This window comes from Mirounga angustirostris, unplaced genomic scaffold (assembly GCF_029215605.1).
Source record: "Mirounga angustirostris isolate CCGP_5_RB_7025 unplaced genomic scaffold, mMirAng1.0.hap1 SCAF_8, whole genome shotgun sequence".
NCBI classification, from domain to species: Eukaryota; Metazoa; Chordata; class Mammalia; order Carnivora; family Phocidae; genus Mirounga; species Mirounga angustirostris.
The window spans coordinates 126,685,960-126,701,091 of record NW_026991716.1 but is presented as its reverse complement, the minus strand read 5'-3'; the positions used below and the strand labels follow the sequence as shown (position 1 = coordinate 126,701,091).

The following is a 15,132-nucleotide window of genomic DNA, read 5'->3' as shown; positions in this document are numbered from 1 at the left end:
AAAATAGGTGGGGTATCTGTGAGATAAAATAGCACTTTCTGAATTTAGGGATTAACTAATGATTGTAACAATTAATTAATAATTGGAAGGAGCTAATCAGTGCAATATTGAGTCCAGAAAAGCCACTTAAAAGTGTGATAAATATGCAGAATAAAGAGGAAAGTGATTCAATGTTTAAGGGGGGAAGCAGAGGAGGGGTGCCTGGGTGGCTCAGTCAGTTAAGCATCCCACTCTTGATCTCAGCTCAGGTCTTGATTTTCAGGGTTGTGAGTTCACGTCCCATGTCGGGCTCCACATTTGGTGTGGAACCCATTTAAAAAAAAAAAAAAAAGCAGAGGAAATTGTTACATCCCCTTTATCCTTTTTTGTGAATGTTAGCAATTTCTTGAGAAAAAATTTGGAAACCTCTGGTATTATGCCTTATAATGGCTTAAAAATGTTTTCTCATAGATTTAAAGTCTAAACCTTTTTCTATAACTTTTACCCTGCCAAGTTTAAAAGTTTCCCATCATTCAAAAAGGGAATTTATAGGTGAATTTATTCATGTTGTTCAATAAGACAATACTTCAGGATAGTAACCAAAAACAGTACACTCTAAAATTTATACTTCATCTCCAAAATAGAAGCCATGCCCAAAGTAGTATTTATAAATTGAATCACTTCCAGATAGTTTATTATTCATCAAATTTGGTCTACATATCTCAAATCCTTTTTATAACTGCAACCAAATGTGTAGATTCTTTACTCTTTTTAGATTCTTTACTCTTTTTAGCATCAGAAAATCAAATTATTTAAAGCATTTGAAAATGTGAGGTTTTGTGTCAAATAATTAAGTATAGTATTAACACCTATTGTATTGTTTGAATAATCCACAAAAGTACTAACTGGATTTAAGGTAAGTAAGCCGATTTCTTATACTTCATTTTATTTCTAACATACTTTAAGATACTTCTGAATGATGTAAAGTAATGCTTTGGATAATAGTTACAGTTTGATGTTGAGGAACTTTGTTAAAGGACCTCAAATTTTCTTTGATTAGAGTTAGGGGCAGAGAGAGATTTAGAATGGTAAATTTTCACTCAGGTGAAACCCTGAGTAGGCACTCAAGAAATATTTTTTAGTATTTCATGTATAGACTTAGATTAGAAGTTTCTTTGCCCAGAAGACGCTTTGACTCCTCTGGCCCATCCCACTTCAAACATTCTTTTTTTTTTTTTTAAATAAACTCTACCGCCAAGGTAGGGCTGGAACTCACAACCCTGAGATCAAGAGTCACATACTCTACCAACTGAGCCTACCAGACACACCTCAAACAGTCTAAAAGTAGGAGTTTGAGTAAGTGGGTGGCCTTCTTAGAACTTGCAGATTACTTATTTAAATAAAACTAAAACTATTTAGAATATCCAAAAACAAGAAAATGCGGTAATTCATGCCATCTTGTTCCTTTCCAAGTTTTCTTTTTCTTGAATCTGGACAAATTCTTTCAAGAAATGTAAAGTATTGACTTTATTTTACATATTGGTCTCATGTTTTTGGGGCTATAATTTTTAGCAGTATACTGCATTTAACAAAATTCCATTAGAATACAAACTCTCTTTCTGTTGATTTATCTCTTTTTTAAAGATTTTATTTATTTTTATTTGCTAGAGAGAGTGCACACGTGCAAGAGAGTGAGCAAGAGCACAAGCAAGGGGAGTGGGAGAGGGAGAAGCAGGCTCTCTACTGAGCAAGGAGCCTGACGTGGGACTCCATCCCAGGACCCTGGGACCATGACCTGAGCCAAAGGCAGACGCTTAACTGACTGAGCCACCTAGGCATCCCTCTGTTGATTTATCTTTAAAACATTGTATCTCGTTATATTCTGATTTGACCAGGAGAACTAGATTAGCCTAATAGCTAATGTAAAAGAATCAGCAGGTAAGTTAGGGAGACCGTGAGGCTATAGCCAGTTCATTATAGTCTTGAAGTTCATTCATTATTTTATATTAGTTTCAGGTATACAATATAGTAATTCAACAATTCACCCAGTGCTCATCACAACAAGTGTGCTCCTTAATCCCCATCACCTATTTCACCCAAGAAACAGACTCTTAACTATAGAGAACTGATGGTTACCAGATGGGTGGTGGATGGGGAGATGGGTGAAATGGTTCATTTAACTGCCATTACAGACATTGGGCTAATTCCTGAACCTCTGGGTCCCTTAAGCCATTTTCAACCCCCAGAGGAAGGATTTATAACACTCTGCATGTCCTGACTCACTCCCACATCTCAAGCTGCCTCTGAGTCTTCTCCCCTTGCTATCTGCTCAATTTCTATTGCTTCTCTGAACCCAGTGAGCTCTCCTTCGCCTCCAGACTTTCCAACAAAAACATCCCTTTGCTTTGAGCACACTTTTTCCTATTTACTAAGCTAACTTCTTAAGGCCATCACTTAAACACTTCTTCCTTTGGGAAGACTTCCTTAGTCAACCATTAGACAGAAAGATGTGTTGCTGTTATGTGCACCATATTCATTTTTCTGCTCATTCATTCATTCATTTGCTCACTCATCCAACACACATTATTTGAACGCTATTTCTACCATATGCCAGACACCCTGTATGATCTCTGTTATGCCAGTTTTCTAACTTTATTACTATTGTTGGCTTGTCTGTCTTCTTCATTAGACTGAGTTTTGTAAGGAGGGACTTTTGTTAGTCTTGCTTATTACCAGGTCCTCAAAGACTAAATCATTGTTAGTACATAATAGATAATCAATAGACATGTGTTGAATTAACAACAAACATAGGTGATCTTTTTTGTCCTTTAAATTGAAAACTAATTTTGTGTTTAAATATTAATTTCTCAGTAGGACAGCTAAGCATGCAGATGGATTATTTTGTGTGGTGTGTATGTGTGTGTGTGTGTGATGTACTCATCCCCTTCTTATATTTGGTAGTTTTAAAAAAGTGTTTAAGTACTTCGCATAAGAGACCATGGCACTCCACAAAGCACAGCTTAGGTCATTTTGCAGTCCATGGTGTTAGATCTCTGGAATACTTAAGAGAACGGCTAGACCTGCCACATAAGGAGTTTTTTAAAAACTGAGGGCTGAGATAAATGACCAGCTCAAATCTTAATCAGAGACTTAAATTGGTGGGAGGCCAAGGAAGCACACTTGGATTTAGGCAATGACTAAAGTTAGTTAACTTTGAATTAAAATCAGAGAAACTGCCACTATCTCTACGTTCTTAATGGAACATTATGCTCTGTAATCTTGACAATATTACCCCTGTTAAATGGCAGACTTTCACATGAAGAAATGGTTTCTATTCAAAAAGGACAAAGGAGGAAGAAGGGGAGGAGGAGGGCCTGGAGAAAGGAGGAGGGAGAGAGAAGGAGTGATAACATCATGCTGCCTGGGCAAATCATCTAGAAGACAAATATACTGCATAGTGAAGTGCAATGAGCATCCAATTGGATTATTTACACTTCAACCAAATTTTCATTGAATTTTTTTTTTTTAAAGATGTTATTTATTTATTTGAGAGAGAGAGAGAATGAGAGACAGAGAGCATGAGAGGGAGGAGGGTCAGAGGGAGAAGCAGACTCGCTGCTGAGCAGGGAGCCCGATGCGGGACTCGATCCCGGGACTCCAGGATCATGACCTGAGCCGAAGGCAGTCGCTCAACCAACTGAGCCACCCAGGCGCCCTCATTGAATTTTTAATATCCAACTGTTTTTAACTAACCCACTGTACATTTATGTTTATATTACTACACCATCTAGTCTTCTCCTACTTTAAGTGCAGTGATTTCAGAGCATATGGAATTCTATAACCAAAGTGCTGGATGTCTAGGAGTCCCCCAAGGGGTTAGAATTTGGTAAGCTCCAAATGCAATATTGTGTTTGTCTCAGTACAGTGAAGAGCAAGTAACCTGGTGGATTTTACCCTTTACAAAGGGAAAGAGAAAAGTGATTTTTTTTTTAAAGATTTTATTTATTTATTCATGAGAGAGAGAGAGAGGCAGGGGGAGAAGCAGGCTCCCAAGGAGCAGGGAGCCCAATGCGGGACTTGATCCCAGGACCCTGAGATCATGACCTGAGCCAAAGGCAGACGCTTAACCATCTGAGCCACCCAGGCGCCCTGAAAAGTGATTTTTATATCTAATCAGAGTTTGGCCAATTGCACCCAAAGTGAAAGAGGCTCCCCTGCTTGTATTAGAGCCTCATCCTGAGGGGCCAGCATCTTATTTCACACACACATGCAGGTGCCTGTTGGAACATTCTGCAGGAACCCCGGGGCGGGGGCCGGCTTCCCACTCTCCCTTTGCCCTGCTCCAATACACCAGCATCTCCTGGAAGGAAGCTTTTCATACGCTTCTGATGCCTGATCTTTGTAGCTGCCGCCCAGGGAATGCCTCTTGACCGCCTGGCTCTGGAGGCCAGGGGAACTTGCCTGGTCCTATGGGTTTTGTGACTGATTTTGCGACTGCTGCCAGGGGACACCTCTCCAGCCAGTGGAGCTTACGCTTGTGTGTCCCACCAGACTGTAACCAATGGAGAAAGAGTCGTTAACCAGCTGCCACCCCCCGGGGCACAACAAGAGGCAACAGACCCAGGAGTTCAGTCTTTCCGCGGAGGAGACCTATTAAGTAATCCTCTCAGGGGCAGCCTGAGGAGCAGATTTCTAATTAAACACACATCATGGGACTGACAATGATCCTTTCCAGAGACCTCGGAGGGCAAGAACTATCTTTGTGCTTTCCCTCTACCACACTCCAGGGCACCCGTGTCTCCTGGAGGGGTGACTTACACATGGCGGGTGCCCTGGGTTTTATGTCGGGCACCCCAATTTTTGCAGCTTGCACTCAGAGGAAGCCTCTTGATTATCTGGCTCTGGTAGCAAGGGGGGGCTTGCATTCCTGGATGCCACGGGACTGTGGCAATTGGAGAGCCAGCCCTTGGCCAGCTGCCACTCCCAGGGCACTGTGCAGACAGCAAATGGAGCCACACCCCCAGTCTTTCAGTGAAGAAGGACTCTTGGCTTGTCCTGGAGCTTCAGCCTGAGGCAGGCTTCAGGGACGTTGGATTGGGCACACCCCTAGTGAACTACGGAGCTGCTTGCTCTCAAGGAGTGCAGGCTATGGACACATCTTGGCATTCTCCCTCTGCCTCGTTGCAGCTCACCAGCATCTCAGAAAAGGGCTTTTTGATCATTTGGAGCCCGAACTTTTTGTGGCTGCCAACCAGGGGACGCCACCAGCGAACCTGGCCACTTGCGAGTCCTAGGACTGTGTATATTTGCATACTTTCTAAAAGCTGCTGCTCATAGGTCCGACTTCCAAACTGCTTGAATCTAAATGCTAAGATCCTTCCCTTAGGGACACTGACAGGTCTTAGCACATCCTCACTGATGGTAAGCTATTAAAAATACAATGGCTTCTGCCCAGGCAAGCACAAAGGTTTAAGAGACAACCAGAACTGAGGCAGGGTTGAATGACAAGCTTCATCTACTAAATGGAGTCACTCCTTCAAGACTGGGAGAGACGGTTGTTTCATCAACTGTATAGAAACTAATAGAATTAAGCAAGATGAAGAACAGAGGAATATGTTCCAAAAGAGAAAGAGAACAAAATAAAAACTCAGAGAAAAACTTAATAAAAGGAAGATAAGTAATTTGTCTGATAAAAAGTTCAGGGTAGTGGTCATAAAAATGCTCACTGAACTGGGGAGAAAAATGGATGAACACAGTGAGAACTTCAACAAAAAGTTGGAAATATAAGAAAGTACCCAAGAGTAGTCAAAGGGCTGAAGAATACAGTAACTAAACTGAAAAATACACTTAGAAAAGTTCAACAACAGACTAGATAAAGGAGAAGAAAGGATCAGTCAACTCAGAGACAAGGCAGTAGAACTCATCCTATTAGAGCAGCAAAAAGAAAACAGAATGATGGAATATTACTCGGCCATAAAAAGAATGCAATCTTTCCATTTGTGACAACATGGATGGACTTCAAGGGCATTATGCTGAATGAAATAAGTCAGATAGACAAAGACAAATACTATATGCTCTCTCATATGTGGAATCTAAAACAAAACAAAACAAGCTCACAGAAACAGAGAACAGATCAGTAGAGTTGTCAGAGGCAGAAGGTGGGGGTGGGAGAAATGGGTAAAGGGGGTACAAATTTATTTAAATACATATATATTTAAAAATGATAGGAAACCCATACATGCCATGCCACTACTAAATTTTATGTGGTCAAATACTTAACATCATGGAAAAAAATTAATGATATAGTGTCAAGTGAAAAAGCTGGCTTCCAAAATTTAACATTTAATTCCACTGTGTAAAAAAAAGTATATTCATATATACACAGAATATATGCACAGAAGAAAAAAATCAAAGGGTATATCCCAATATATTAGCATTGCCTATGTCTAGGTATTTATACTATGAATATTTTCATTTCAATGCCTTTGTGTACATTTTCTAAATTTTCTCTAAATTGTTAGACTTATAAGAAAAAAATCAATTAACATTTTTTGTGTGTATTATCTAAAGATTACAAGGAGGTTATAATAGTAGTTTACCAACTGTGGATGTCAGTTCATTTAAATCATCTTATGTTAAGAAAATATTCATGATCTGTTTATGGAAAGGGAATTTATTATCATTTAGATATGTTTACATGATTCTTTCTGAAATACATAACTCATATGCCTTTTCTTTTGCTTAGAATGGAACAAAATGATAATAATACATGAGTCTACATTTTTTTAAACAGGGAATTATTACAATCATCTAAGATAATTTTGAATGTTCCAGGTCCCTGTGTTCAAGTGTCTATTTTTTTAAAGATAAGTAGACTGAAATCCAGGACCAGAATTTTAAATTCTGGTATACCTTCAATGACAACAAATATCTCTCTCTCTCCTCCCTACCTCCCTCTCTCTCTCACCCATTCACACACACACACACACACACACACCTCTCTTTCACTCACTATCACACCCTCATACACACACACACACACACACACCCATAAATGGTACTGGGCTTCCTGGCCTTGAGTGCTTACCATTTTTTCTAATGCAAAGATCTTCTTTTCAAATAAATAGAGGGGTGTAAAGGTAGCATATACAACCATGTGAGGGGACTGTATTGCTGAAGAACCTGTAAAAAAAATATATATCGTGTCATGGAAATTCTCGCCAAATTCTCGGTCTGTCAGTAGATCATTCCAGATTGTTCAAATTCCTTAATGGGCATATCTTTGCACGTGAAAAATAGGTAAATGACTGTAAACGTATTTAATAAATGTTAAATATCACATATGCATCTATTTTATAGAACATCTCATTAGTTTTACCTTCATCTTAGTACCATTTAATTGCTTAAGAAATCATTTTATGTCACTATAAAAAAAAGTTATCAGAAAAACTATAGCTACTAGTCAATGTCACTAGAAGAGTCTACGAATGATTATATTCAAAAGGAATGATTTTAAAGTGAAATTTTTTAGTTTTCATAGATAAAAACCTTAATTTGAATTTAAAGAAGTTCAGAACTTTCTATGTCATTTCAAGAAGAAAGAAAACATAAACTAATCCTTCCATGAAGAAGGAAAACTAAGTCAGTAACTTAGCTGGGATTGCTTTATATGTGTGTGTATATAATATATATATATTTGGCCAGGAAATTCCTATTTATTTATTTATTTATTTATTTATTTCCAGGATCGTTAGCATACAGTGTTATATTAGTTTCAGGTGTACAATATGGATTATTTAATATTTAATGCTCCTGAGCATCACTTATTTTTTTCATATGTTTCTTAACAGACCTGAGATTACTATATTTGATTCAGTATGCTTTTGTTCTTTACAGATTCTGGCTAAAATGGTATAATTTATTTTCCTGTATTGTCTTTATGTTTTAATTAAAAAGTTTGTTTTACTCCTTTACAAATTCAAGCACTAATATTGAACTGTATTAGATATTTATTAAAGAAAAATATTTTTAGACCCACAAAATATGCTAGATACAGGATCTCTCTACAATAGATTAAAATGTAAAATATACCAAACTTATGAAAACATATTTTTACATTTAAAAATTAAGCTTGTATATTTTTCATGGTTCAGAGACCTGAATTCAGGCATGTATGTATATACACACACACACACACATATACATACATATATAGTTTATATACATATATACATATATATATTTATTTATACAGAGGAAGATATATACTAATATATATTTGTATACACTAATATGTAATTATATTTTATATTTATATAGTTTATAAAATTATACATTAATATTTATGGATATTATACAATATGTATCATATAATATATGTTGTATTTTATGTATTATAATATACTCAATACAACAATATATAATAGATTATTTGTTATGTGCTAATACATAGCATATACACTTAATTAGTATATGTCCTCCTCCATGCAAACACTTCTGTGGCTGTTGTACCATAAAAACTTGGACAACCTTGGCTTCTGTCTCACATGTAAGACTGCCCCCATATGCATACTGATTTGAGAGTTTAACAATTATAGGCAAACTTGAGCACGTTTATTCAGATAATGGCTAAACAGGCAATACACTTTGTATTCCAAAGTGATATTCCAACTTTGTAAACTCCCAAGTTTCCTAACATTTTAGGAAGCAGCTACAATAGCTATTACTCTAGAATACTGAAAGCTTACAATCTGACAGAGACTGCAGAGAGTACTGTACATCTGATGATGGTCTTGAAGCATGAAGTGACCATTTGAATTTTTCTTTTTCCTTTTCTTTTTCTCCATTTTTACTCCTCTTCTTCCCAACATCTTTTGCATCTGCTTTTTCTAACGTTAAAAAATAGATATGATAAATCTTTTAACTACAAAACCTCAAACTATATTACTTATTCAGTTATTATGTTGAAAAGAAGGCCAAAACAATAGTGTTATTTAAATGTAAAACAATAGCCGCAAATTTCCCAAAACACTACTCACCTCTAATTAGAAACATCAAAATAAAGTAAGAGAAAACTTTGAAAATTGACAATGTACTGCCAAAGACATGATTATTGACTACATATATTTTTTTGCTAAATAGAGATGATCATTTAATATAACTTACATTATATATATTAATATATAATTTTATATATTATATATAATTTTAGGCTAATTTTCTCATTTTAGAATGAGGCTAGTTTCCTCATTCCTCCTACTGCATCATAATTAGAGAATTCTTCCCTAATGTCCTAGACTAAATATGAACTCCCATAGTTTTCCGTATTTTCTTCCAAGGCTCATGTCTTAGTATATGGTTATGGTTTTTAAAATTAAAATTAATGTTAGTCTCTCTCCCTAGATCATAAGCACTAGGAGATAAGCTTCACATTGGATTTTGTTCACCGGATGATCATTAATTCCTGGAACATGTATTGGTATTCTACTCAGCAAATAGTGTATCTGAATGGATGGATGAACATATGTTAATTTGTGATACATGAAAAAAGCCTTCTAAGTTCAAATTAATTTGAGATATGCTAGGTAAAACAAATTTAATCAGCCTCTTGTTCTGCTTTCTTTCATAAACTAATTCACATTAGGTCATTTAAAGAAGGGCTTATGATAGGCAGATATCACTCATACACTTGATCTTGGTAAATTCTTGAGAAACATTTATAGTAATAATTTCTGCGTGGTAAATGCTGGTAAATAAGATCTTGATAAGGAACAATTTGGGCAAAATATAAGATTTTATAAAACAAATATTTGAAAGATCATTATAAAAGCTCTTGAGGTATATAAAAAAGCTGAGTATATTCTAGTATACTTAATTTTACTTTACTATAGAAGCATTATTATTCATATGCATAGCTATATGAAATATTTTAGAAAATATAAAATAATTATTCAGTATATTTCTCCCTTTAAGATCCTACACTGTAAAATAGCTTGAAATTATTTTACTTTGAAATTTGAACTTCTACCTTACAATAAATGGTCAGCAAATCACAATCCATACTGTGTCTATTTTGCATTTCCTTGGTGGGGAAATAAAAAGACAGACTAGAACAACTTTCCCTTTGCAGTTTTGCTCCATTCCACTCTACATATAACATATAAGGAAGTGTGTGTAATGGAAATTGACACTTGATGTCTCTTCCTATGTTAATACTATACTACTTCAGTATCATCAAAATATACAGTTGCCCTTGGTTTTAAAAGACAGCAAAATATGGGATAATAACTAACATCTAGTAAACTACATTACTAGTTCTAAAATCCTAGAAAGATGGGATCTTAATTATTTTCACAACACTTAGTAAATGATAATGACAATAAATAATCATTAAATTCAGCAACGACTATAGAACATTTATATGCAATATCCATATTGAACATACAAATGACATTATAATATAAAATGTCTTACCCTTTGGAGCCTTGTCACTTTTCTCAGGTATCTTTAGTGCTGTCACTGAACTATCAGGTTTGAATTCTTTGCCATCCTTTACTTCCTTGCCATCCTTCACTTCTTTCCCTGGTTCTTTTAATTTGGCATCTAACACAGCTATTTTGCTTTCAGAACTGGACTCAACCGACAGCTTAAATTCAGGCAATATTTCTTTCAAGAGCTCCCATACTTTGTCCATATATCCTGGGCTTAGATAAAACACATCAACATTAATTTCCAAATCATAAAGAAATAGAAAATCTTAACAGACCAATTACTAGCAAAGATATTGAATCAGCAATCAAAACAATCCCAACAAACAAAACTCCAGGCTTCACTGGTGAATTCTACCAAACATTTAAAGAATAATTAATACCAATCCTTCTCAAACTCTTTGGAAAAATACAGAAGGAACACATTCTAACTCATTTTATAAGGCCATCATTACTTTGATACCAAAACCAGACAAGGACACCACAAGTAAAGGAAATTACTGACCCAAATCTCTGATAAACATAGAGGCAAAAACCCTCAACAAAATATTAGCAAAGAGAATTCAACATATATTAAAAGGAAATATACCATGAACAAGTGGGATTAATTCCGGGGATGTAAGTAAGTATGATTCAACATTTGCAAATCTATGTGATACACCACATTAACAAAATGAATGATAAAAATCATAAGGTCATCTCAATAGATGGAGAAAAATATTTGACAAAATTCAACATCCATTTATGATAAAAACTCTCAACAAAGTGGTTATTGAGAGAAAATACCGCAACATAATAATGGCCAAATATGACAAGCGCACAGCTAATATCATAATCAACTGTGAAAATCTAAAATATTTTCCTCAAGATCAGGAACAAAACAAGGATGCCAACTCTCACCATTTTCATTCAGTATTATTACAGGTCTTAACCAAAGCAAGTAGGCAAGAAAGAGAAATAAAAGGCATCCAAATTAGATAGGAAGAAGTAAAATTGTCACTATTTGCAGAAGACATAATATATGTAGAAAACCCAAAAGATGCCACCAGAAACTATTAAGCCAATAAATGACTTCAGTCAGGTTGCAGGATACAAAATCAATATACAAAAATCTGTTGCATTCTATACACTAAATGAGTCATCAGAAACACAAACAATCCCATTTACAATCGCCTCAAAAGGAATAAAATACCTAGGAATAAATTTAACCAAGGAGGTGAAAGACTTGTACAATGAAAACTATAGGACGTTAATAAAAAGAAGTTGAAGATGACACAAATAAATGGAAAGACATTCTGTGCTCATTGACTGGAAGAATCAATATTGTAAAAATGTCCATACTACCCAAAGTCATCTACAGATTCAACGCAATCCCTATCAAAATTCGAATGACATTTTTCACAGAAATAGGAAAAACAATCATGAAATTTGTATTGAGCCACGAAAAAACTCTTATAGCCAAAACTATTGTGAGAAAGAACAAAGCTGGAGGCATCACACTTCTTGATTTCAAACTATGTCACAAATCTATAATGATCAAACAGTATGCTATTGACATACAGACACTTTGATCGATGGAACACAATAGAGAACTAAGAAATAAACCCACCCATATATAGTCAATCAACTTATGACAGTGGAGTCAAGGATACACAATGTGGAAAAGATAGCCTCCTCAAGAAACGGTGTTGCAAGAACTGGACAGCCACATGCAAAAGGATGAAACCAGACCGTTATCATACACTATACATAAAAATCAGTTCATAATGGATTAAAGACTTGAATGCATGGTTTCATATGGCTTTACCATAAAACTCCTACAGAAAATATAGGCTTTTTGATGTTGGTCTCATACTGTTGTTTGTTTGTTTGTTTGTTTGTTTGTTTTGGATTTGACTCCAAAAGCAAGGGCAACAAATGCAAGAATAAAAAGTAGAGCTATATCAAACTGAAAAGCTTCTGTTTATTTGAACCAAGCAACAGCTAGTTTATCCTGCTGAAAAGATGCTTCAGATGGTAGAATCCAAGTTACTGGGGGCTGAATTCAATCTCCTCTAACCTGGACCCTTTGAGAATGGCAGATTCCCAAAATGATTCAAAGATTGGACATGATCCAAATTGGTAACTGTGCTATGGATTTGATCTTCTTGTAAAAACCAAACCACTCTGGGCTTCAGTTTCCTCATTTGTAATGACATATACCCAGCTGGTAAGGCCATATGAATGATTAAATAATATTTTCAGGACTATGGTTTTTAATTAGAAATAATATATTAAAGCGCCTAGTGCCTAATAGGTGTTTCATTATTATTAATTATTTTCTAATATGTGTGGTTAATTAAAAGTCACCTTTATGTTTCTGTACTGAATAAGTATAGTACCTGTATAGGTATAAAGGGACACATGCAAATATTTCACCATAATGAAGAATTAACATTGCTTTCCTATTTGTCATCCAGATATTTAAAGATTAAATTCACAGTCTTTTTAAGGAAACAGAATTTATCCTGAAATTCTCAAGGAATTTTATAGAATACTATAAAATAGTATTTTCACAAACATTTTGTAAAATGTGTCCTTTCTTGAAATTTTCTTGAAGATTAAGAATGTTTTAGTTTAAGAAATATTACTGGGGAAGAAAGAAAAAAATATATGAAGAACTTAATGGTAAAACCTACTGGAGAGAGATCACTTCTGGTAGCCATCCCGTAAGTGCATGGAAAACAGTGAACTCCCCTAGGTCTCTCCTCTCCGCTATATGAATGCTAAAAAGGCAAATGCACAATAGTATAGTTAGTAACATTTGAAAACAGACAGGTATATAAAGACTAGGAATCTTTAATAAACAGTGATATCACAATAAAAAATGTAGGAGTCATAGTGGTTATATATTAGAATACAAGAAAATACTATTCCAACAGCCAGATGATTCGTTTTGTTAAAGAGCTTAAAGAGATCCAAAGATAAAATTTCATGTTTATTTTTAAAACATGCTATAAGCCTTATTTTAAAAAGATATAAATTAATATTCATGTCATATACACAAAACATATGCACATATATAAAATATGTAAATTTAGGTGCTATATATTTTATATATTCAATATACTAACATGTTCTTTAAAAAACAGAAGTGTCTTTTATCTTTCTGGTTTCAGTTATTATCCTAAGATGCCTACGAGACTGTGTATTAAATCAGTCTCATACATGGCAGGTCAAGATGGGCATCAGATATCCCTAATTAAATCCTTAGGTAATTTCAGAGAGACTAGAAACATCTTTTATCCTATACAAAAGAGCAGATCTGCCACCATAGCATAAAGTCAAATGAAACTGTGAATGACCAAATATCACTCTTCCCATTTTAGTCCTTTTGTTTTCTGAAGTGATTAGTCTGTTTACATTAACACACATAAATGTCGTACCCCTATTGTGGCCAGGGGTCACAACTTCAGTCCACCATGTGCCAACAGGGGTGATTGATGGTATTGACCATATGTGTCCTTTTTCAGAAAGAAATCTTACAATCTTAGTCACATGCTCTATCATTTATAAACTTGCATTGGTTTCTTGTTTATAGATTATGAATTTTGATGTGTCTACATATGTTACAGATAACAAAAATCTCTTGGAGTAGTTCACAGTCTAGTCTAAACTCCTCTGTGGATAATCTTATTTAGGAAGCAACTGTGCAAACTTCATAAAGATAATGTTCTGTCCTTTGCATAGCTCACAATGATATTGACATAATTACTACATATTAATTTTTAATGTAGAAAGCTAAAACTCATATGAAAATAATTGCTATATACTATAAAACCTGAGAAAAAAAAATGTATAGACAAACATAAATTGTACCACACAGTTTAGGTGTACACTAGAAAGCCTCAGAAATGTCTTACATTTAGTCTAGTCCTTTATTTCCATGCTAGATTTATCTATTTTTTAAAATAACAATAATCTTATTTCTTAGGTTGCTATAAAATTCTACAGAACTGTAGCTTTAAGAAAGACAAAATGCCACTCCAATTTTCCAGGTCACAGGTTTAACACTTCACTGATATTAATTCAGCTCTAATTCTCAGAACTTCAAGTTAGGTCTGAGAATTAGGAACAAGAGGAATGTTGTTTTCTTTCAAAACAAACATAGCTGTCACCAGTATAAATACTTAGTACTATTTAGCTACCTAAAAAGATCTGAGCTAAGTTCTTTTAAAAAAATCATTGAAATTAAGAGTTGTGAGCTGGGTGAAACAAATTCCAAACAGAAAATTGAGGGTTGGTGAGAGAAAAGAGAGATGACAAGGATGGTGGTAGGAGTAGCTGGTTTTGTTGTGTAGCCTTGGAAAAAAAAACGAAGGGGAGACAAAAGAAAATCCACAAAAAGCAGAGCTGGCTTCTGATGGACAAGGGTGTGTTTCCTGAAGGGAAGGAGGCTGAGCTTTGAGACAAGGGCTAAAGTGGTCTCTGTTAGAGCATGTGGATTTTCCATTGAGAATGAGGCGCTGTCACACCCTGCAGGAAGGTGAAGGGTATCAAATTCAAGCCAGTGCAGTGTATGTGAGAATTCTCCCACTGAGCAATGATACGAAGTTGCCACGCCTTTGCAACTTAAGAATCTAAACTATTTTTGCATGGCTAGGGTGGGGATGGATTGACCTAGGGT

At 35.2% G+C, this 15,132-nt stretch overlaps 1 protein-coding gene across 1 annotated transcript in view; it reads right to left on the bottom strand.

The window, feature by feature from the left end:
- ADGB (androglobin) overlaps positions 1-15,132 on the bottom strand; it is a 149,631-nt gene that overhangs the window by 87,050 nt on the left and 47,449 nt on the right. Inside the window, exons 7-10 of the mRNA XM_045865707.2 lie at positions 13,145-13,231; positions 10,453-10,682; positions 8,727-8,867; positions 7,067-7,161 (exon numbers count right to left, since the gene is read on the bottom strand). Of these exons, the coding sequence (XP_045721663.1) occupies positions 7,067-7,161; positions 8,727-8,867; positions 10,453-10,682; positions 13,145-13,231 (553 nt within the window). The remainder of the gene's footprint in view (positions 1-7,066; positions 7,162-8,726; positions 8,868-10,452; positions 10,683-13,144; positions 13,232-15,132) is intronic.